This window comes from Podarcis gaigeae, assembly GCF_964106915.1.
Source record: "Podarcis gaigeae genome assembly, chromosome: 3".
Taxonomy (NCBI): Eukaryota; Metazoa; Chordata; class Lepidosauria; order Squamata; family Lacertidae; genus Podarcis; species Podarcis gaigeae.
In genome coordinates, this window is record NC_139680.1 from 19583913 (window position 1) to 19609649 (window position 25737).

Consider the following 25737-nt stretch of genomic DNA (forward strand, 5'->3'; position numbering starts at 1 on the left):
CATTTGTTGAGACATTAGTGTTACATTAGGACAGTGGTGTCCAAACTTTTTTCAAAGAGGGCCAGATTTGATGAAGTGAAGGGCTGTGGGGGCCAACCAAAGTTGTTGACCTTTTTTTAGGGTTGGAGTTGTTGATTAAACCAACTGGCCCCCGAAATGGACTTCGGACACGCCTGCATTAGGAGGAAAAGGGGGAAAGAGGTGAAGAGGGGACATGGTGGGTGAGGGTGGGGTCGTGTGGCAATGCTTCTATTCTACTTGGTGTATGTGTGGGGTTTTGTGTCAGCATCGCTTGTGCGGGTTCCCTTTACTATTCGCTTGTATTCCTTTGGTGGTGAGAAAGGTTGATTTGTCCCCATGCCAGTTTCAGTTTATTGGTTAGTTTTTCTAATAAGGCTGTTTCCCATACTATTTGATACCATTGATCCATGCTTACTCCTGACAGGCCTCGCCAGTGTCTGGCTATGATGCTTCTGGCTGGTGAGAGTAGGTGGCTTATGAGCTCTTTATGATGTGAGTGGGCCCTATTATCTTGGAAGAGGTTAATCTAATATTGACACCTACATGATGGGAGTTGGAGTCAACAGTACCTCTAGAGCCACAGGACTCCCATTCCTGAATTAACCCGAAATGCCAGTGTGGCGATCACACAGGGTCCCCGGACGTTTCACCGTCTATTGATCCCTCTGCCACCACTTTATTTCTCGCTGCCACCACCCAGGCCATACCTGGTACAATACTGAGTCCAGTCAGGGTTAAAATGGAATATTAACTTCTGTTTATTTATTGCAGTTTAACAAGCGTGTGGTTTCATAAATGGTATTGGTCAATTACAATCATGGGGTGCTATCCAGACCTATAACTTCCACTACCTGCTCTCTCTCACAAAACCACCTCTCAGATATATACTTGTCTTCCTAGCCCCTAACTGACTCAGTTTATTTTGCTACACTAACTCAACCTACCTACAGACTCTATCCCAATTCACTCCCACTCCAACCAACCACCCAACTCCCAATAAACTCCTCCTTCGCCCCTCCCAGAGCTGGTTTTATAGTCCCTCTGACTCCACCCCCCTGGGTTCTGATTGGGTAACTTGTTTAACTATTTCACCTCCAGCACTCTCATATGTTAACGTCCCAGCCAGTAACAGGGAGTTGGAACCCAGGGACAGCCTCAGCTCCTCTCAAAAATATTCCAGAAAAGCCAGACTTTCATCTGGCACACAAAGTCATGCAATGTTAGTGCCAGGTGGGCCTTACTGGGTTGACAGTATTTGTCTGCACCAAGCAGTAGAAAAAAAGTTTTAAATTTGTTAAAAAAAACAAACAAAACCAGGGCCAGGACTGTGGGGTTTTTCTTTCACAGAATGTTTACTTTGGTTTTGGACTAGATTGTGATCCTCATATTTTTATCACACCCTCCATTATTTCTCCAATGAAAACAGGGACGTCCTAAGGGAAAGTGGGACATTCCAGGATCAAATCAGAAACTGGGACGGCTTCTGTAAATCTGGGAATGTCCCTTCCCTGGAAAACAGGAAAACTTGGAGGGTCTGGTCCCAGAGAAGTGTTGAGAAAAATCAGGATTGTAATATAACAATTAATCAGTCTGTGGGTAACAATTAATCAGTCTGTGGCTTGGGCAATCCAACAGCTTGACAAAGCTATCTCGAACTGATAAGACTTGGGAAGATCATCTATTTCTAGTCATTTATACTTGTCATATGGGAGGAGGCAACGAAAGACTAGGAGCTTGAAGGCTTTCATTTGCTTCTAGGTCAGGTCTAGTGCACTTAGATATGGGGGGGGGGGGAACCACACTATGATCCTGCCGGTGACCTCTCTTCTGACCTGGAAGATGAGATTGCTGGCTTTCACCCTCCTTTTCTTCCCAACACCCCGACAAACGGAGGTGATTAAGCATTGGTGTCAGTTTAGTCACATGCCTTTGCTAAACAGAGATGGCTAACTGTGCCAAAAGGCACTTGATTTATTCCTGATGCCGCAACGTTGATGGGACTCAGAATCAAGGACCAAGAGAAGAAAAGAGAGCTTTATATCACCAGTAGCTATTTAACCCAAAGTGTCACGGCCAAAGCTTAATATCCACATCAGCTAAATTAATAGTTCTTCCCCCACCCAAACAAAGCATAATGACTGAAATCAATCAAATCCCCCAGCCTTAGTCTTTAGGGCTATTTGACACCCATTCAATTAACCACCAATTGTCTGACAAACAAAGTTGCATGTACAGCACTGAAGTTCAAAACCATTCATACACTTAGACTACACAACAAGGCAAGGAAACTCGACATTTTCAAACCATATTAGATCAATTTCAAAAATTAATTTAACATTCAATGAAGAATGACTTCTGCTTTGAGGCAGCAACGGTCTAGTAAATAAAGATTTAGCGGTCACATTTTCAGTTGGAATAGCCTTTATGTATATATGGAAAGACATTGATGGACTGCCTTTTTTTAAATAAAAAAAAATCATGTTCTTGGTCACAGACCAAACAAGAAATCTATTACATTCCCTCTAGGGCTGCATTCCCACCCTTCCAAACTTTAAAGTTCGCCAATGGATAGTTTTCAATTTGCATAGATTAGAGCGATTTGCACAAAGGAGCAATCACAATTTCTCTTCCTCTGGGAGAAGTGGTAACTTTCATTCCATCGACAGAGGGATTCATCTAGCAATTTAATCTAAAATCTGAACCCGCTTCCATGGTCCATAGTTATATCAGCCACAGTACACATGTTTGTTCTCTGGAAGCCCTCAGGTTTCTGCTTGATTAGAGCAACTTCCCAATGCCACCTGGTTGCTGGTCTGCAGCAGAGAAAATTGTTAGCGGAGAAGTTAACTGAAAACTCTCATTGGAAGTTGAACAGTCATAATGTGTTGCTTGCGGCTATGTGCACTGTTAAGTTAGAAATTTGTCAGTTAAGGGGGGGGGGGATTCCAAACAAATGTGGTCTACACATGTCAAACCAATTTAGGAATACGGGAGGGTTCGGCATGACAGACTTAAATTTAGAAGTGGATGTGAGCCCTGCGCCAAGCAAAAAATGTATGATACCGCAACCGTTAGCTCTTGGTCCCCACAGCACAGCGGCGCAAGAGACAACGAAGAAACAAACAAACAAACAAAATCATATCTGATTCCTAAGCCAAGCATCTGCATTCCTCTGTGACATAAAACATGGATACGAAGTGATGTCACACTAATGGAACAATACAGAAGTTCCAAGTAAGATTGTTTTCCACTTGGTTAGCCAGAGCATCTGAGGGGCAAAGGGGAAACAACGAAGAAAGAAAAACACAAAGAAATTTCCAACAAAGATGCTCACAGCGATAGCTCCAGCCTGCCACCTTTTACAAAGTCGTTCTTGCAGATACAGACAACCTAGAAAGTTTGCCCTATAGACTACAGGCATGTGGAGAACCAAAGAGCTACTCAAAACCAGCAGCCTATCAATTTCCCTTTGTGCAAATTTGGTGTTTTGGAAACTGTTCTCTCTAGGCAACCTCTCTAGGAGGTTGTTTCTTTAGTGTTTTTTCTTTCTTTTTCAGAATCAGTTGGGTCCAAAGGATTTCCTTACCTTTATTGCTGGGTTGACTAAAGGTAAAGGGACGCCTGACCATTAGGTCCAGTCGCAGACGACTCTGGGGTTGCGGCGCCCATCTTGCTTTACTGGCCGAGGGAGCCAGCATACAGCTTCCGGGTCATGTGGCCAGCATGACTAAGCCACTTCTGGCGAACCAGAGCAGCGCACGGAAACGCCGTTTACCTTCCTGCCGGAGCGGGACCTATTTATCTACTTGTACTTTGACGTGCTTTTGAACTGCTAGGTTGGCAGGAGCGGGGACCGAGCAACGGGAGCTCACCCTGTCGCGGGGATTCGAACAGCTGACCTTCTGATCGGCAAGCCCTAGGCTCTGTGGTTTAACCCACAGTGCCACCCGCGTCCCTGCTGGGTTGACTAGCACAGTCAAATGATGGTTAAAATGTTGCACTAAAAGTTGTTGAATGCAGACAGGTAGCTGTAGGTGGTAGGCTCAATGACAGGTCCCAAGCTCCAGCATTTCAAGATAACAAGGATCTCAGGTTGATCAGCTCAGAAAGGTTTCTCACAAGGGACCCCTTTCCCTATATTTCCCCATCATCAGTGGCACAGGATACAGCTCCTCTTCTATGCTGCCTTTGACTTCATATCTGCTGGCAGAACGGCTCCAGTGGGAGCTCATTTTGCCCGCATATCTGCAACGATGCCAGTGTTTCTTGCATTCTACCTGTGCAGTAGGACTCCCACAGCCTCACTGTTGATGCAACATTGGTATAAGATTGCATCCTTAGACTTTCAAAAATTTGTTTTCTTAGGGGCAACGTACCACCATCTGCTAACATTTTTGCCTGGTAAGCTGCCCATCTTATTGTAAAATTCTTTCAGAGGAGTGTAACACTAGTTTTCTTTCCAGATTATTATTTGCTTCCAGGAAGGAATGCTTTGCCATTCCTCATACATCCCTCCCCCCTCTCTGGTAAGCAGAAAACTAGCAAGTCAGGAAGGGTATAATTCTTCTATATGCTAGCTTTCTACAGGGTTTTGATGTGGGAAGGCACATAAGCATCTGATTCCCCCACCCTGCCGCCATTTATGTTCAGAAGTCACACAGTCCCGGGAGGAGCATTTTATGAATGCCACAATTCAACTGTTGAACAGCAATGGAAAAACTGAAGCATTCCCTTGATTCATCCTGGGCCTGTTTGAATTTTTTTATTCTTTGCTAACATGAGATTTGTACTTGACAACTTTCCGCCTAAGGACGGATTCCCATTCCTATTTTCACACGGTCAAAGTCGGAACAAATTGGCATTTCTGACAAATGGTGCTGAATCTGAACCAGAGCTGTAAACAACCCCGCTTTCGAGGCCACAGTTGAGTACAGTCAATCCTCGGTTCTCGAACGGCTCCGTTTTCGAACATTTTGGCCGTCGAACGCCGACAACCCAGAAGTAACTGCTCTGGTTTTCGAACGCTGAATGTGCTACACGGTTTCTGTTTTGAGTCTCCCCACTGTATTGAGGCTTCTGTTTTCAGTTTTCGGTTATCAAATGTTTCAGAAATCGAACAGTGTTCCGGAATGGATTACATTTGTTAATTGAGGTTTGACTGTACACCCAGGTTCAGCAGTGGCTGGTTATGGTGAGGGAGAGCCATGAAGCGTCTCTTCTGGCACTGGGCTAATAACTACAGCTTATCTGGACTGGGCTGGGTGGGGGAACTAAGTAGCAGTGAGGTCGATGCTGTGGCAATCTTGCAGATGTATCCATACAGCCCCAAACCCACCACATCCCAGCCCCACCTCAGACCAAACCCACCCAGGTAAGTTGTGGTGATGCTGGTGTTGAGGGGAATGCCCCACAGCTCTGATTTACCACATCTGTCAGGGGCTGAACTGAGGAGGAATGGTGGGGACCACCCTCCCTTCCCCAGGACAAGAGGACAGTATAGATTTAGAACAGTGGTTTGCAGAAGGGCATAGTTTGGAGGCTGCAGAGGGCAGAAGCTGGGAAATATTGGAAGAGGAACAGCAAGAAGAAGCACCAGAGGAGAGACAGCTGACAGACTCAGTGTCCTTGGAAAGCATTCCTGACCCTCTCAGGACCAGATGGACATTGAGGGTAGTAGAACAGAGAGCTCAGAGGCAGAAAGCTCAGATTAGCTGACATAGGAGTGATGTAGAATAGGAGAGACATAGGGGGTGGGACTGTACTTGGAGCAACGCCATATTTAGGGAAAGCTGCATTTCTTAGTCACTCTCTGTGAATTATCGAATAAATTGCTTGGTTATAATTTTTATGGTTTCTCTGATTCTAGGATGTCACCGCGGGAGGGATCTGATTCCCCAAAGCCTGACAACACCAGTGGTTACTGCCCTGATTCAACAGGGATACTAATACATTTTTTCCCAGAAACCAGCAAGTGATGACACAGACGAATATTCATATAATTGGATCAACATTTGCTGGTAGAAGGAAACCGTATAAAGACGCTGCTGTAACTGTGTTTGGATCAGCCTTCTATTATTCATTTGGCTGCGCAGTTCAGAGTAATAATCCACATCATCCCTATCTTACTAAAGATTCCCTGGAATTCTTGAATTCATCCTTGGACTGGTCCTTTAGTAGTTAGGAGTCTGGCTGTGATAAAGCCATTTTACCCCCCCCCCCCCCAAGCAAGCTCAGGTGTTATAACTTGGAGTGGTTGTGGTTAAATAGCATGCTTGATATAGGCTTTGGACAAGGTAGTATGGCCAATGTTTGCCTCCTGCCTCCTTTTTCTGTGCCCTGTCTCCTTGTGCTTTACACAAGTCTTCAAAATCCATTCAAGCCATATGGCCCTACTGGCATTTTTTGTTGTTACCAGAGGGAACTCTGGAGGTTCCTCACTGTGAGAAGTGAGGTTACAGGGAACCAGGTAGAGGGCCTTCTTGGTGGTGGTGCCCTCCCTGTGGAACACCCTCCCATCAGATGTCAAGGAAACAAACCATCACCTGACTTTTAGAAGCCATCTGAAGGCAGCTCTGCATAGGGACATTTTTCATGACTGATGTCTTACTGTGTTTTAATTTGTTGGCCAAACTGGCTGGGGCAAGCCGGTCAGATGCATGGCAAATAAATAATAAATTGTTGTTGTTGTTCGGCCGAACAATGAAGCCCATATCTGACTTGGGCTGGTAGGAAGAGGAAGGGCTAAGTCACCACTGCCAGAGGAGGTGAGATTGAGAAGCCCTTCCATCTTGACCTCGCTTCTTTCTTGACATGAAATTTATGATATCTGGAAGGGAAGGGATAGGGCAAATCCCAAGGTAGAAAGGGTCATTCTTCAGACGAACTCCTCCTCCACAACAGGAAATTTTAGATGCTGGAAATGAGGCCTTATCTGAATCGGTTACACCAAATGACATCAGCAGTGGTGAATGGGACCTTGCTATAGCACTTCTCCCTTGTGCCTGAGGCACTGAGGACTGCTGATTCCCATGCTTTGACACCTGGCACTAGGGGCCGGCCCTTATATTTAACTCATTGTACATGATGTTTCAATTGTCATTAACACCATTCGTTATTTATTTTATTTGGCAAGATTTATAACTTTTAATAGATGGGTGGGGTATAAATAAAACATTATTGTTATCATCATTAATCACTAACTAGTTTACTATAGAACAGTATATTCATCAACTATATATTTTGGAAAGCTTTTTTTGGCTCTTTCTGCTGTATGCATTTGTACACCTCATAATAATAACAACAACAACAAACGTTTATTTGTATCCCACCCTCCCCGACAGAAACCGGGCTCAGGGTGGCTAACAACAAATATATAACACTGGTATAAAATCAAGCAATAATTAAATTACCTCCTAAAAACAAGTCAGGATCAAAGATATTATACTCTATGGTGGTCCTAAGATGAAGGAACAAGTTTATGTCAATGTCCTGACACAATTTGATTCTGTTTTGAATCATGATATCAGACAAGACCTTTCAAAACTGCACTGATATATATTTTCCCCCGAACACCAGGCACTTTCTGCTCGTTAATTTTTTAAAATAAAAAAACCAGTAGCCATATGAAAATTATCAGATCTATAAATAAAATTAATCAATGTTGTAAGCAGCCTGTGGCGCTGCAAAACTCAGAAATGTTAAATTAGCACATGCTTCTTTAAGGATCTGCAAGCTTTCGGTTAGTCATTCTATTATCTCTTAACGTTGATGCCAAGAAATTTGGGAGTAAAAAAAATTGAAAACTGAAGCCTATGGGTTAAAGGCCAGACAAATTTTCCTGCTCTGTAGATGTGCTGCCCTGGGATGTCTTGCAGTTTTGCAGATATGCCGGCACACAAAACTCTTAGAAGACCTGCTACTTCACTATTTCCCCTAAATACTACTGCCCCTAGAGACTGTGTGGGGTGCTTGGGTGCAGTTAGGCTGGTCCTGCCTAATGACCCATATCTGACAGAAGTATTTCCGCATATGGGTCTTTTTCAATATCTTCTCAATCTCACCTCTCTCTCTTTCCTTCCTTTCAGCACGTTGCATGACTCACTGCAACTGAGTTCTCCTTCAAACGGGAACCTCAGGAAGGATGTCAGAAACCCCCAAACTGTGCTTAATATTTCTTGGAAGTCATGAACCGTTTTCATTATCAAAGCATTCAAGCTTCATGAGCAATATTTATGATGGAAATAAAACTGACAGCTTTTAATATTTTTTTATTTGAAAAAACAAAACAAAACCAAAACCCCATAATTATGGAAACCAAACCAAAACGGGGTTTTGTTTTGTTTTTTTGACACAGGGCATCTGTAGGGAAATCAAAGCTCTTAACAGCAGTAAAGTGACCTTGTTAAACTTTCCCCTCTTTCTCTATTTCGGAAACAGGGCAAATTATAAAGCAGAGTCACTTTGACAAATGAATAGGTACGTAAACATAATAAATCCTTTAAAAGCCATTCACTTCTCTTCACTAAGTTAATATGAGCATCGCACTTTTAAATAGGGAAAACCTTAGTTCACTTGCAAAAAAAAAAAAAAAAAAAGAGGGAGGGAGGGAGGGAGGGAGGGGGGACAAAGAGACATGGAGTTTCTTTCAAGCCACACTTAAGTGCCGTCTTGGGAAGGTGAGTTGTCCGACAACATTAAGCAAACATTTTAGTCAGGCATCACACAGGAAAATAAACAGTAGCAGAGGAAATGTGAAAATAGTAGAGGCTGCTATTCCTTGGCCTCCTTTCCTGGAAGGCAGGTGGTAAAATATAACGTGTTTCCACAGGTAAGGGAAACACTCTCCTGAAACTATATTATGGAATATCATTCCTAACGTCAAATAGCATAGCTAACAACAACTGTGCAAGCGCAGGAACATTCGAGCTATGCTGTCACTGGGTTTTCTAGCAAGCTAGAAAAAGACAGGAGCTGCAAAGGCGCTTTAATTTAATTTAATTCCAATTTGCAGAAGACTGTGGGCATATCCGCTTGTTCTGGGGTAATGACTCGGTATATGCTTATACAACTTCTCTCTTTGATCAAATGTACCTTGGAGCTCAGCCATATACCATGCCATTCAGAAAGCACAAAGAAGAAGAGGAAGAGGAAGAGGAAGAGGAAGAGGAAGAAGAAGAAGAAGAAGAAGAAGAAGAAGAAGAAGAAGAAGAAGAAGAAGAAGAAGCAGCAGCAGCGGCGGCGGCGGCGGCGGCGGCGGCGTTTGGATTTGATATCCCGCTTTATCACTACCCTAAGGAGTCTCAAAGTGGCTAACATTCTCCTTTCCCTTCCTCCCTCACAACAAACACTCTGTGAGGTGAGTGGGGCTGAGAGACTTCAGAGAAGTGTGACTGGCCTAATGTCACCCAGCAGCTGCATGTGGAGGAGCGGGGAAGCGAACCTGGTTCACCAGATTACGAGTCTTCCGCTCTTAACCACTACACCACACCAGCTCAAGGTGAAAGGGCACCAAACAGGAGTGCCAGCTTGGCCCTGTGGCCATGGGTGCCAGGCAGCGTGCATGGCCCTGGCACCGAAATTTGTGGGTGCCTAGCCCCAGGAAGTTGGCACCTATGGCACCATAGGATATCTGAGTGGAAGACATATGAAAAAGGTAGCACGGGAATGTTTCTACACCACCATGGAAAGGGCCATTTACAGCAAGATTATGAAAGTTTGTACATATTTTCCACTGTGTAAACCCACAAAACTTTTGCAGCAGCTTGTACAAAGCTTATTAGATCCATGCTTAGACACTGTCAGAGCTCTCATTTTTGGAACTGAGATTAGTTGTTCCAATGAAATAAGCAAAACCTATGTCCAAGTGAATTTACTGAGGATCAGGGCATCACTCTCATACTGCGGCGTTCTCAACGAATACCCACTCTTTTCACAATTCCTATTTGTTAGCTCTTAGTGTTAACCAAACAACGGCTGTGCATTACTAATTCATGCATGAATCACTGTGATGCACAGTACTGTATAATGAATCATGCTTAACACACACAAGATACACTCCTGGGTTTCCGCTTTTCTTTTTCTTGAGGTTCAGCTGAAATAAACAAGAGGTCTGTGTTGAAAAGACAACAATATGTGTCCAGGGGGAATTCTGAAAAATCGGCGCAACTTTTTTGGCAATTTTCCCTCCCCCCCCCCCAAGAAAAGCCCAACAACTTCTTTTGTGTCCAGATTTTTACTTCTTCAAATACGGCAACCCTAATTTAATGCTTAAGAATAAAATTTTAAATATCTAATACCATAATTACTTTGACCATTTCCTAATGGTGGCAGCAGCAGCGCCATTGAAGGATTTTTATTATTTTTAACCAGCTCCTGAAGCTTAAAATCTTATCTGAGCACTGGCGGTGTTTAATAAGCTCCGAACTAGAAAGGATAACATCCCACCCACCATTGTTTCATTCTAGCCAGAATTATCTGTATCTGAAGGACTTGAATGATGAAAAGTATCAGCTCATATTACAAAACTGGCCTATTCAACGTGGGCTGAATGGATCCCCTCAGAACTAGATGAAGCAGTCATCTAATGGTCTTGTCACGTTGGCAATATGTAAGTTAAGCCACATTTATTATCAAAATGCTGCGTAATGGACATCAAGTAGGGACATATTAGGAATGTAAGAAGATGCCTTAAATTGAACTAGACGAGGGGTCAGCAAACTTAAAAATAAAAATAAAAATAGAGTGCCACACATGACCAGCAGTCGAAAAACTTAACTGTCCCAAGTGGACATTTATGGTGCCTCAGACACATATTTCAATATTAAATATAAATCAGACTTTAGACTGTGTTAACAGAAAGTTCCATTCCTGATTCAACACTCATTGCTTAATATCAGTAATAGGGAACCGGTGGCCTGTGTGCAAAAACCACCACTAACTCACATCTTGCAACAAATCAAAAGGGACCTTTTAGCTTCTGCTAATCTCTTAACTACAGGCTTCAGAGAGCCAGGACTTTCTTTCTGAAGACTCTGTCTTCAACCCTGGAAAAGTGTTGTGCTGGCTTTTAACCTCTCCCCAAGGCCAAAAGTGAAAGGAGGAGGAAAAGGAAATGAGAAAGCTTTGCTGCTCTGCCCAAAACTGGCCCTCTAATTGCCAACTATTAGGCTTTTATACCCATCAATATGATTTTCTTAATACTGTATACAGCAGGAAGAAGAAGACTGTTAATGAAAAAAACAAAACGGAGCAAAGAAACCATTTCAAATGCTGTTTCCCAAGATAAGATTCCTCCCCGCTCCCTGGTCTCTTCCACCATTTCCAAGTATCATAAAATAAACCGTCTCCATTACTCCCCTGGTCAATAAACAGGTTAAACAAACAAGGAAATTCCTCAAGAGAAGCCACAGATTCAAGATTGCAAAGACCAGCCACGTATAGGCTATTCAGAGGGAAGGGTTTTTTTTTTTTCATTTTTGCTTACTGTGCTTATCTGTATCTTCATTGTCATCCAGAAGTTAACCTCTGACCTACAAGCCTGCCTCTCAAAAAAAGAGACTCACAATGTTTATCCATTATGTAATGTCTGTGCTTTTGTGGAAATTTTACCGAAACAAATGGAGGAAGTTTGCCCGTCAAGGTAGTGGACAATAAATCCTGTGCTGTATAGACACAGGCCTGTCTGCCCTCACCTTAAATACCAATACATACACGTTTGCCGGAAAATATTTTTTCAGGTGGTACATTAATAAAATTGATAGAAATATGTACTGCTCTTTTAAAGCATGCTACAAAGTAACAATGGATTGCATTCAACCAAGCTGCCATACCGGACTCATTGCACTCGATGGACATGATCAAATAAGGTCCATTGATTACAGCAGGTCTACTGTGAGTAGGATGACTTGGTTGGATAAAATCCAAACTACATTGCAAATGGTTTTCTTTTTGTAGAAGCTCACTTTCTAGAAGAGCTTGCATCTAGCAGCTTATACTGTTTCTACAACTGGAGAAAAATCTGAAGACTTCTGAATAGACCAAGTTGGGAAGTTCCATTATTTTCCAAGGGGAAATGCTTGGGGATTTCATCTGGGATGCAATCTGTGTAAAAGTGTAAGGCTGGAGATGTCTACTGAAGAAGCTACTTTAAAGAGTCATGGCTTCACCCCAGAGAGTTCTGGGAACTGCAGTTTGTTAAGGATGCTCAGAGTTCTTAGGTGTTATGTACTGAGTTGAATAGGATCCAAAATGCAGCAGTCTGATTGGTCCTAGAACAATAGGATTCAGAATGCAGCAGTCTGATTGGTCCCAGAACAATAGGATTCAGAATGCAGCAGTCTGATTGGTCCTCCAGGTGGAAGTGAATCCGCAACCTGATTGGCCTACAGGAGAATCCCAGAATTAGCCAATCATGTGGGGCCCATTGTGTAAATAATGTATATAAAGCAGACATTCTGGAGGGACTTCCATTCCTCCTCACCACTATGAGCTGAATAAAGAGCATGAAATCCACTCTTGAGTATATTTAATTAGGAGACACCTATTTCCTTCACAAAACTACAACTCTCAGAGAGGTATAAGCATCCACCCCTCTTCAAAGGGAAAGAATCTTGTTAATGTGAGCGTTATCTGGATCAGCACCAGGGTTGTGTAGTGAGGAGCACAGGCTAATGAAATTTCAGTTGTTGAGTCTTCCTATGTACCTGGGAGCAAAATCTTGATTTTAGCAAAAGTCTCCCATTAACCAACAACACAACCAGAATCATGCCCCAGGTCCCGCTCTTTCTTAATGGTGCTTTGCTTTTTGGCCTGGGTGGAAATAGGGCTGGGTGCTTAGGTCTTGCTATAATTAAGTTTTCTAAATCTCATTTCCTTTTCAGAGGAGAGAAAACATATTGTTGTGAGTAAGCTCCGGACGTGGTAACGAGTCCCTGGCAGGTTAGTTTGTTCTGACAGATGCATAACTTTTAAGGAAACTTTTTACCATCTTTTCTGCCCTTCATCGTGGTTTTTATTGCAATTACAGCAATGAGGCAGATGTTCGTGCCAAAGGTAACACACATACATTTTTTAATGAGTTGACACAAACTTCCTGGAGAGGAGGAAAAAATTCATTTGCTGAATATTTCTGAGCCATACCTAACAGGGTATTAAAGGGCAAGAGGATATGGCCCTAACAAAGTTTGTTCCCATTTTCTTTCCCCGTACAAATTCACAGAGGTAAAGTGGAGTTAGAATAGGCAAGATCGCCGACCAAGATACTGTCAGTTATTGCTAATCCAAAGCATGTGCTACGGGCCACGCCACTTCCTAGATTACTTACCTATACAGGAAGGTCTAAGAGCTTGTTGCTATATAAAACTCTTTCCCTCTCAAAGTCTTAATGTTTGTGGGCATTTCCTTTGAACTCAGTCAACCACAATGATTCATTTCCAGCGAAGGCCACTCATTGAAATCAATGAGTACTTAATTTTATTTAAAGGCAGCTAGCAAAGTACAGCCAAATAAAACTAGTCACTCTCAATACTGGCTAATTACGTAAAGAGATTTCGAAAGCTGTCAGAGAGGGGACCAAATCCCAAAATGGTGTAACGCTATTGGAGCCAAAGGAGCTCTTTTGCTGCATTGCAACAGCGAAGTTTCCAGTGCTTCGCCCAAATACCACACGGTCTCTCTCATTGTGCCTGAAATCATTCCCTTAGCCAGAACAAAGCCATTCCTGAGTCCCTGTTTGCTTAAAATAAGGTCTGTCTCTGGCCTGTGAGTCTCACCTATGGGCAGCGGCAGTGGTCAAGGCAGGCAGGCAGGGCCACTGACTACGCACTGCTGGCCTCTGGGGCGGGGAGGTGGGCAGGCAGGCGGGCGGGGAGAGGTCTGCGCGGGTGGGCAGGAAGAGGCCCGGGCTGCCCAGTTGGTGCGCAGGCAGACGGGCGAGGAGGCCGCAAGCAGGAGACGGGGCACACAGGGTCCAGGGCACGCGGGGTGCCTCTCTCCTCTGCAATCTCCTCCCGATCCCAGGCAGGCCGGATCCAGCCCGCGAACCATAGTTTGAGGACCCCTGATCTAGTCCAACCCCCTGCAATGCAGGAATATGCAACTGTCTCGTACGGGGATCGAACCTGCAACCTTAGCTTTATCAGCACCATGCTCTACCCTATGGAGCTATCCAGGCAGATCTTGGCTGTGAAAGCAGAAAGCAGGACTACATGAGGTTTTGTCTAATCCAACAAGGCTCTTCTTAGGTAAACGCTGCAGATCGTGGAAAGAACGGCACTCAGAAGGCTATTCTGAAAATCCACGAGTTTTCCCTAAAACAGCAATTTATTCCCTTTTTTGGAGACAAGGCATTTTTGTTTTTCTTCAATTCTGTACTGAGGAAAACAACCAGAACCACTGCTATACGCTCAAATCCTTAAAAACTTCTTACCACTAGGTTATTTTCCCCTTAACATCCATATCCTTCAAAACAGCATGCTAGACAGGAATATTTAGGGGGAAAGAGGAAGTATTACTCGCTGTTTCTACTTACCAACAGAATCGAAATTGAGAAAATCTATAGTAGTCGCTAGTGTAGCGTCATCTAGGTGCACTATGACAGATGCCAAACGTAACATGAAGTGTTTTATTCTGTCTGGGAGAAACGATGTGAAGTAGGAAAGCATGTACAAGGGATAACGAAACCAGGTGAGCAAGGGTGTCATGAGCTTGCCTTGTGGGGACGCAGCCATACGTTCCACTGTAGGAAACAGCAGCAGACTGCGGAGAATCTGAAAAGACATGAAAGGGAAAATGGTCAACCAACGTGCGACTCAGAGAAAAGGCAGAATTTGACTAGTTCTCACTCCCACTGCCCCAGATGAATATATTCCTGAATGGAAGCTTATGCTGCAATCCTATATACTCTTACCTGGGAGTAAGCACCATTGAGCTCAATGGGACTTACTTCTGAGTAGACACGCATCTCACTGCGCTGTAAAGTAGCAAAAACATCAAACTCCCTCCCTAGAGTCACTAAGGTTTCTTCCAGTCTTGAGATAACAATGGGTCACAGTGCCTCTTTGAGTTCTTAGAAACAAACCCTTCCCAAACTCGATTCATGTTCCCCTGGGAAAATATGTACCCTCCACAACCAGAAGTCAAGGTAAAGGTAAAGGGACCCCTGACCGTTAGGTCCGGTCGCGCATGACTCTGGGGTTGCGGCGCTCCTCTCGCTTTACTGGCCGAGGGAGCTGACGTCTGTCCTCAGACAGTTTTTCTGGGTCATGTGGCCAGCATGACTAAGCCGCTTCTGGCAAACCAGAGCAGCGCACGGAAACGCCGTTTACCTTCCCGCCAGAGCGGTACCTATTTATCTGCTTGCACTTTGACGTGCTTTAGAACTACTAGGTTGGCAGGAGCTGTGACCAAACAATGGGAGCTCACCCCATTGCGGGGATTCAACCGACCTTCTGATCAGCAAGCCCTAGGCTCTGTGGTTTAGACCACAGCACCACCCACATCCCAGAAGTCAAGGTACAAACATGAAAACATATTTCTTGTCCATGGGGCCATGAGCCCAGATCACCCCTTCGAGGGTTTAAAAAAAGGCTTCCCCCCCTATTTTACTGAATTCTCTTTCCTTGATCTAAGCAAAATCCCCTTCATCAACCTAGTAACTCAAAATTCTGAAATACAGTCAGAAAAAAGAATCATTATAATGTATTTTTCATTTATTGTTATCAGTTTTTTCAATTTGTGGTTCGAGGACCCGACCCTCGCAATGTGAAATGAATACACAAGGACACATGATATAAGGTTAATGGGCAAGGAAAGGCCACAATTTTATTGATTACAGCAGTGAAAAGGTATTGGCTTAGGCATTGGATCTCTAAAACAAGTGGGTTTATTCACCAGTAGGTGGAGCCTGTTGATGCTAATCCAACTATAGGCTCACCCCTGATGTCACCGAGGGTCGTGCCATGGCCTCCCGCCAAGCAGGCATCGGACAGAATACACGACCGCCAGATTCCTTTAACGGAATACCCAAAAATTGAAGGCATAGGCGATGGCCACACCTAGCCCTTCGACACACCACAACACATTATTCCAATGCCTAACCTACCCACCAATACCACAAAAGTTGTGACGATTGCTACGAGGTAGGCGAAAAAACCAAAAGGCCTAATGCCAAATGGAAAAACTCCTACCAGGCCCCCTGGACAACCAGGGCGACCAACCTAAGGTCCATAGCAAGGCCAATGACCTAAGCCCTAACTCAAAGGGAGTGGAGGGTGGGTGACTCGCGATGAGACGACGGCGAAGAATGAGGCCGGGGAGAGGCTGGCGCTGCAGCAAAAGGCTGCTGAGCACGCCCCCTTGGAGGCACCTGGTTGGGTGCCTGCCGAGGGGCGTGGGTGCCAGCCAGGAGAGGTGGAGGCAGGGGGCTAACGCCTCCTGCTAGGGGCGGTGCTCGGGCTCCCGCCCTCAACCACTCCCCTCTCTTCCAGGGAGGAGAGTCTTTGTCCCACAGACTCTTGCCAAATAAGAGCTTCGGAATTCCTAGCTGGTGACAGTCAAAGCTTTGCCCCTGGTAAATCCAGCCAATAGTAGCCTTCCTTACACCTAAGTAAGCACGGCATGCAAATATCGCAGCGAGGGATCGCTGGATCATGTCCATCGGAATGACTTGGGAAAACTGGCAGGCAGGGAAAAGCAACGAATGCTATCAGGGGTCGCTGGCACCAAGGACAGATTGCTCATCAAAGCTTCGGCAGCCACAATCATGCATGTGCACATGGTGTGTTTATGCGTGTCTATTCTCTTCTATAAGAGCAAACTGTTTTGAATATGAAATAGAAAACATATGTGGGTGTGCAGATCATTTCCCTCTCATCGAAGGGAATGCAAAGCCCTGCTTTTGTTATGAGCTGACTGGCAGGTGGTTGAAAACGCTTGGAGACTGATATGAAATTCTTAACGTTTGCAGATTTCTGAATCTGCACAAATGTTTTGTTTTAGAGTGCCTGGGACCACCCAGCCAGATGGGTGGGGGTATAAATAATAACATTATTCTTATTCTTATTGTTATCTTTGACTCTTCGCTTGAGACCACCACCTTGGAGAAACAAATTCAGCTTTTGCCATTTGCTTGCTCTCCTGCCCATTCATCGAATGTTGGGTGGCATGTTCTTCATTGAAAATGTAGTTATAAATAATAATGTCAATTACAGTGGTACCTTGGGTTACATACGCTTCAGGTTACAGACTCCGCTAACCCAGAAATATTACCTCGGGTTAAGAACTTTGCTTCAGGATGAGAACAAAAATCGTGCTCCGGCGGCACAGCAGCAGCAGGAGGCCCCATTAGCTAAAGTGGTGCTTCAGGTTAAGAACAGTTTCAGGTTAAGAACGGACCTCCGGAACGAATTAAGTACTTAACCCGAGGTACCACTGTATACTAAATTTTAAGGCTGCTTAAACTACTAATTTTTTGGGAGGAGAGCTTATACCTGGAGAGAGCAGGGTGGGGCTCCAGGGTAACAGAAATTCAGTAGGTATTCTGCTTTGTGGTTCAGCTTTCAAGCATAAGGTCTTATAATTAGACAAAATGAAAAACAAAATGGGAAATGTATGTGCCATATCACGCTTTAGGAGAGAAATATTTTTGAAAGGCTTTCTTCTGTCAGCACAAAGGAGGAGGTCAATTACATCTGAAGAACTCTGTACAACATCCAACACAACACACTGCGTTGATTCTGGTTGAAGAAAAATGCATTCTGGAAAGAAAGAAAGAAAGAAAGAAAGAAAGAAAGAAAGAAAGAAAGAAAGAAAGAAAGATATTGAGCTCCACCTTCTCCTCCCTGTAAGACATCCAACAACTGAAGCAGGAGAATACAGTGCTGTACTGATATTAGATTACATTGTGGTTTTATGCAATTAAATTTAGAAGCAGCTCTGTTTCCGAGGCAGATTTTGTCCTCTTCTTGGGCACATCATGGTCTACAGATGGGGGGAATGGCATGCTACACTTACAACTGGGGGGAAAAGCAACATACCTAATCAAAGAAACGAGGACCATCAAACACTGTAAGCAGCTTCAAGAGCCGTATTTTCCACGTACAGTGGTACCTCGGGTTACATACGCTTCAGGTTACAGACTTTGCTAACCCAGAAATAGTACCTCGGGTACTATTGCTTCAGGATGAGAACAGAAATCTCACAGTGGCGGCGCAGTGGCAGTGGGAGGCCCCATTAGCTAAAGTGGTGCTTCAGGTTCAGAACAGTTTCAGGTTAAGAATGGACCTCTGGAACGAATTAAGTTCTTAACCCGAGGTACCACTGTATCTGGATCTTTAGCCGACTCCTTCCAATCAGAGAAACTTAAATAGAAAACTTATACTTAATCAATAGCTCACAATGCATCTTGAATGACTGAAGTTAAGAGACTCGCAGGCATCCTTTTAACCATGCTCACTGAGAGCCAGTTTGCAGATGATGGAGCTTTTGCACGTCTTCCTCGGGAGGGATTCCATATAAACGGAATTGGCAAAGTGAGAATTGCCTTTTTATATGACCTCATAGAAGAGGGCAATGAGGGGGAAAGGCTGACCGGCCTCTTAGGTGTGGGCAGAAAGCTAAGTGATTTAGGCAAGGAAATGTGTAATCTCTTTTGCACTTTAACGGTATATGATGTATCGATAAAACAACAGCTGATGGGAAACGGGAATTGAACATAAGGAATGGATTGTGAATTATAGATGCCATTATAGATGCCATGTGAATTATAGATGCCATATCAAGAAGCAAAGGGGGGGAAAACCTGAGATATATCTAGGATGAAGAGCGAAAAGTCAAATTTTTTTTTTAAAGCTGCACACGCAAGATGATAAGAAGATAGGAAAGGGAAATTAACATAGAAATAATAAGCAATGGTTTAGATCAGATAGGCAAGGGGTTGTATAAGGGTATACAATATTGTTTTGTAAATATACAAGTAAAGGTAAAGGGACCCCTGACCATTAGGTTCAGTCATGGCTGACTCTGGGGTTGTGGCGCTCATCTCGCTTTATTGGCCAAGGGAGCCGCCGTACAGCTTCCGGGTCATGTGGCCAGCATGACTAAGCTGCTTCTGGCAAACCAGAGCAGGCACGGAAACGCCGTTTACCTTCCCGCCGGAGTGGTACCTATTTATCTACTTGCACTTTGATGTGCTTTCGAACTGCTAGGTTGGCAGGAGCAGGGACTGAGCAACGGCAGCTCACCCCATCGCGGGGATTCAAACCGCCGACCTTCTGATCGGCAAGTCCTAGACTTTGTGGTTTAACCCATAGCGCCACCCGTGTCCCAAAATATACAAGTAGGAATGGATAAATCAACAGTTGATAGATAATGGGAGTTGAACATAAGGAATGGATCGTGAATCAGGGGAAAATGTGCAATACTAAGCTGTAATGGGGGGAAACCAGGAACGCGTCTAGGACGAAGAGAGAAAAGTCAACTTCTTGTATTAAATTTGATGTAATATGATGTAGCTTGGCATTGATTCATTCAAAAAACTGGAAAAACCAATAAACATCAATAGGCAAAAGAGGTGCAGGCAGAAAGCAAGGGGATGGAAATGCTCAGCGGGAGACAAAAATGGGGGGTTGAGGAGGGTCAGTTGGGGGGGGGAGTGAAAAATGCCACTATTTTCATCTGAGTAATGTTGGAGGGTATGAAAGTATAATCCTGAATTGGCAAGGATGGGGAGGAATGTAGGTGATTGAGGTCAGGTGGAAATGAAATGCAAAAAGAAAACTGCCAGGAAAGCGCTTTTGGATCACATTTAATTTTAAATAGGAATGATAAAATTTCTATGAAAATATTAATATTTAATGCGTTCCATTTAATTATGAATGCAGCCGGCAATCTACCAGCATACATGAATTCTTGAATACGACATAGCTCTTTCTTCCCCTCTTCCAAGGATGTTTCAAAGATGTGAGGAGGCAAGTAACACACCATTGCGTGTCGTCTCATGTGTGGCTTTGACGCTAGGCTTTGCTACGTGTGTTTTGACTATTCAGTGTACAAATGTTTCACTTAGTACAGTGGTACCTCGGGTTACATACGCTTCAGGTTACATGCGCTTCAGGTTACAGACTCCGCTAACCCAGAAATAGTACCTTGGGTTAAGAAATTTGCTTCAGGATGAGAACAGAAATCGTGCTCCGGCAGCGCGGCAGCAACAGCAGGAGGCCCCAGTAGCTAAAGTGGTGCTTCAGGTTAAGAACAGTTTCAGGTTAAGAACGGACCTCCGGAACAAATTAAGTACTTAACCTGAGGTACCACTATACAAACGTTTCACTTAGTAATCAATATGTTTTGGACTAAATTTTACACCAATTTACACAAATTACACCAAATTTTAGCTTTCTGACTTTAACAAATGCAGCATAACTATTCTGACCTACAGTGATGCCCAAGTGTCTTTGAAGATACTTCTGTTAATCATAGATGTTATATTTCCATCTCGTTGCAGATGACATCAGAAGACCACAAGTCTATAAAATATCCTAAGCAGATATTTCAAAACTTGATATAGTATTTATTTAATCACGTTCAGAACCCCACACATTCCTTTAATATTTGCATATTTAGGTCAGCCAGTTAACTGCCACTTTTAAACTCGCCAAAGCTTTAAGAAGATTATAGATTACTCTTTCAAACCATTGGCATATTTTGGGGTAGAACTCAGACCTAGCTCTTCATTTTAACATAAGGAATCTATAGCACCACCTACGTTCCTATGAACCAGTGCAGGATCCCTCACGAGATTCTGAGCCCCCCAGAACTTTAAAAGTCATAGTCCAGACTTTCTCCTGTTGCCCACACTCATTATTAACGTATTTCCACTGACTGAGAGGCTTCCTAGATGCTTCTGCCTTGAACCTGAAGCATGTGAAGTCCCAACAATTATTTTTTTTATAATTTAGGCAGAATATTTGGACTATTTGATATGTATTTGTATAGAGTGGTACTTCGGGTTAAGTACTTAATTCGTTCTGGAGGTCCGTACTTAACCTGAAACTGTTCTTAACCTGAAGCACCACTTTAGCTAATGGGGCCTCCCGCTGCTGCCGCACCGCCGGAGCATGATTTCTGTTCTCATCCTGAAGCAAAGTTCTTAACCCAAAGCACTATTTCTGGGTTAGCGAAGTCTGTAACCTGAAGCGTATGTAACCTGAGGCACCACTGTAATTTGGAACATTAAATGTGGTTTGATTAGATTGTTAAAATGGGAAACTTAATAAAAATGATTTAAAATAATAATAATAGATTCTTCTGCCTATCTCCTCTGTTTACCAATCAAAACGATCATTACAAGTAGGCCTCACCTGTGTCTATCATCTCTCTTCCATAAAAATGGCTTGGGGAGGGCAATAGATTCTACTGACATTTGTCCTTTTTAATCTGTTAGAAGCCATGGGGGAGAAAAAAAGCTAGAAGATTATAACTGAGGTAGGGTGGTGCATGCGAAAACTCATATCACTCTAAGCCTAACAGAACTATGTGTTCTTCCTGCGGGTGTTCATCTTTTGGAGTCTGCAGGGAGAGATTTTCCTCACAGAACACGCTGTAGAAGAAGCAATCTAGCCAGCCTTGTTTCTGTAGGAACCTTTTAAACTTAAGGTAAGGTAAAGGTAAAGGAGACTCTGGAGAGTCCCGTGGACTGCAAGAAGATCAAACGTATCCATTCTTAAGGAAATCAGTCCTGAGTGCTCATTGGAAGGACAGATCCTGGAGCTGAGGCTCCAATACTTTGGCCACCTCATGAGAAGAGAAGACTCCCTGGGAAAGACCCTGATGTTGGAAAAGATGGAGGGCACAAGGAGAAGGGGACGACAGAGGACGAGATGGTTGGACAGTGTTGTCGAAGCTACAAACATGAGTCTGACCAAACTGCGGGAGGCAGTGGAAGACAGGAGTGCCTGGCGTGTTCTGGTCCATGGGGTCACGTAGAGTCGGACACGACTAAACAACAACAACAAAGGTAAAGGACCCCTGGACAGTTAAGTCCAGCCAAAGGTGACTATAGGGTTTTGGCGCTCAGCTCGCTTTCAGGCCGAAGGAGCTGGCATTTGTCCACAAACAGCTTTCCAGGTCATGTGGCCAGCATAACTAAACTGCTTATGGCGCAACAGCACACCGTGACAGAAGCCAGAGCGCACGGAAACGCTGTTTACCTTCCCACCACAGCAGTGCCTATTTATCTACTCGCACTGGTGTGCTTTCGAACTGCTAGGTTGGCAGAAGCTGAGACAGAGCAACGGGAGCTCACTCCGCTGCGGGGATTCAAAATGTGACCTTCTGATCGGCAAGCGCAAGAGGAAGTGAGGACAAAGAGTGTCCATGTTTTTTCTCTCTTCATACTGTGCTTTCTCACTTCTCAGAAAAATGGGACAAACAAGGGAGGCGTTTGTGGTGAGTTCTGGCACCCCTTTTTCTAGAAAAATAGCACTGGGGCAGCGGCAGATTTTCTGTCCACTAACCATATCTCACCGATGCCAATTAGAGGCATCGGGACTGAGCTTTAGACCTGCCAGATTACTGAGTTCACGGACGAAACTGAAATGCTCCGTCGGACACTAGAGCCAAATAGCTTGTTGGCTCACGGAATGTCAGCAACAGATTCAGCGGTGGTTGAGGTTCACTTCCACTCCTGAGGAGGAAATAACTTTGGAGCTTGATCGCTTGCTTTTGCCGAATAACCTGCTTTGAATTATTGGGGCGGGTGTGCGCGCACAAACAGTTAATGTAATCAGCATCAACCAACAAGAATGTATGACTTGGATTCCATGCTATGTATGTAACTTGCAGTTCCCAATGAACTTCAGACTTTGATCAAATCAGCTGGCAGGAACAGGAAGCAATCCATTATTTTTATAACTGATGACCCCAGAAAGAAAAGCTTTATCCAAATGCAGCACTTGTAGCTGCAGAGCACCGATCCATATAAAAGAAAAAGCCTCTGCATGTAAAACAAAAAGCATAATTTAAAACAGTGTCTCCCAGAGTTGGGTCTCCAGCAGTTTTTGGACTAAAGTTCCTATCACTCCTGACCACTGGGTCCTGCTAGCTACAGAAGATGGGAGTTGTAGTCCAAAAACAGCTGGATATCCAAGTTTGGGAAAGAGATTTAATATAAGACAGCTTGCATGGGGGGGGGGGAATAACAGTGTGGAAATTTCACAAGCGCTCATAATAGATCACTAGCGATTGCCAACTCTTTGAAGAAACCCATGGAAACCAAAAAAAGTTGTGTCTGTCAGATATAACACTTAATTTTGATATATTTCCATTCACTTCCGTGTCCACCAGCTGTGCTGGCAGCAGGAAAGTCCTTATCTGTCAGGTAAAACCTGATGCAGTTTTAAAAGGTAATGTAATGATGTATTTAGTGCTAGTTTATGGGCCACTTTTGACTTAACGTATCACACAAATCACCTTTTTGTTTAAGGCACATAGAAACCATTAGGCATCATCACTAGGATCAAGAGAAAACATTTTATTATGAGAGATGTAACATGAAGGTTTCTATATCATAAAAGAACTCCCACACTGATCCTTTATCAGGTCAAGATTACTGTACATCAAAAGCAAGCTTAAAACCTGACCTTGCCATTTATATAAGCTTGTAATTATATAGAGTGGAATACAATAAACCAATCACACCAGTTAGAGAACAAACAAATGACTTCACAATGAATCCAGTCAGTCCCACAAATGCACTGCACATTACTACTACTACTACTACCACAACAACTACTACTACTATTAAAATTTGCATAGCTCCCTATACCCTTAAGTCTCAGGGCAGTTCACAACATAAAATCACAATATAAAACACAAAATACATAATAAAAACAAGAAGAATTCAACAATCCCCATTCCCCAACCCATTTTGAAATGGGATTGGATGTCCAGCCCAAAGCCTGGTTAAAGAGGACCGTTTTTGCCTGGCGCCTAAAGGTGTATAATGAAGGCACCAGGCGAATCTCCCTGGGGAGAGCATTCCACAGATGAGGAGCCACTGCAGAAAAGGCCCATTCTTATGTTACGACACTCTGGACCTCTCATGGGAGAGGCACACGAAGAAGGGCCTCAGAAGATGATCTCAGGGTCCAGGTAGGTTCATATGGAGAGAGGCAGTCATTGAGTTGTTGTGGTCCTTCTGTTCCACAGCCTAACCCTTCCCTCCCATGGTCACAGCTACACCAACTATTCCTCACTAACAGACGTTCAAGAGCAGGCTTGAGTAAGGGAAGTAACCTGAAGTTTCATCTCACCCCTTACTAATCCAGTAGTTTAGGTCAACAGGCCTATGGGCCAGTGACCACATCTGCCACCCAGAGTACAGAATGGAGAAGCAACCCATATACTTACCCTTCCTGAGCAAGGGGTTATCTAATGCAGTGTTCCCCAACCTTGGGCCTCCAGCTGTTTTTGGACTACAACTCCCATCATCCTTGACCACTGGTCTTGCTAGCGAGGGATGATGGGAGTTGCAGTCCAAAAACAGCTGGAGGCCCAAGGTTGGGGAACACTGATCTAATGGACATTAAAGGGCATGCAGCTTCTTACATATTAAAGGAACTAAGCACCATGCCATTATTTCTTGAGTCTATTCTATTGGGGTCTGGGTTTTTAATTTACTGTGTGCGTTTTTAGTGATATTTTTTTTAAAAAAAAAATTGTAGGCTGTTTTGAGGGTTTCCCCTACCATCAAGCAGTATCTAAATTTTATGAAATAAATAAACATGCCATTATTTCACTGCATATGGAAGACGCATGCCAGGACCATGTGTTGCCAGGTGCATAGTACACAGCAGATTTTACAAAGCTCACAGCAAACTGTTTGAATAACTTTTCTTGTTTTTTACGAATACTACTTTAATATCAAATTAAACTACTGGCATATCTCAGTGCTTGCTCTCTCTCCTGTGGGCCTTTGAGGCTATAAATTCCTTGTACTCGCTTGTCTTCACTTTTACATGCGATACGAGAAACAAGCTGAATGGTGTCTTTGTGTAAATAAATAAATCAATACCACCCCATAAGCATAAATGCATTTGCATCTGGGTTCGTACGCTAGGCTATCAAGACATGTTTATAAACAATAAGTCAGCCCAACTTTACTCTGCCAATGAGTGAGGCAAATCTTAATGTGCTCAGAACATGTTCATCCAACTAAAGAAACCTTGTTTGTTTTTCGAAAGCAATCAGCGAAGATTTCCATGCAAAGAGAAACATTTACTACTGTTAAGGCAGGCCAAACCAGTTAACAGACTTAGTCATTCTCAATTATTCACCCCATCTTTCCCCTTGTGTTTCTAGAAGGTGCAGCTATTTGATTTTCTTTCAGCCCATCTTTGTACAATATGTAAAACTTAGATTAGATCTCTTGGGATCCCCTTAGGACATACACACCTGTGTTTCAGCAGACCTCTGACAATACATTTGCTACCCTGCGCTAGCATCACTTCAAAGAAAGAAAAAAACATTTGGCACAAAATCAACTCTCTTGGAATCTGACAGAAAGCCTGAAAGGTTTCCATTCTTATTTCAGTATTAAGTTAAAACGACTATGATTTATTTCACAGAAGAAACAAATCTTCTGTTGGAAAGGCTTCCTTGCAAACCACAAATGTGTTTTGTAACTAAACCGAAGGAGATATGCTGCGTTTTGGCATTACAACC

General features: G+C 43.6%; 1 protein-coding gene across 2 annotated transcripts in view; it reads right to left on the bottom strand.

The window, feature by feature from the left end:
• Positions 1-25737, bottom strand: part of LDAH (lipid droplet associated hydrolase) — an 87591-nt gene that overhangs the window by 13525 nt on the left and 48329 nt on the right. For both annotated transcript variants that reach the window (XM_083730776.1, XM_083730775.1), the window contains one exon: positions 14549-14786. In XM_083730776.1, the coding sequence (XP_083586902.1) occupies positions 14549-14786 (238 nt within the window). The remainder of the gene's footprint in view (positions 1-14548; positions 14787-25737) is intronic.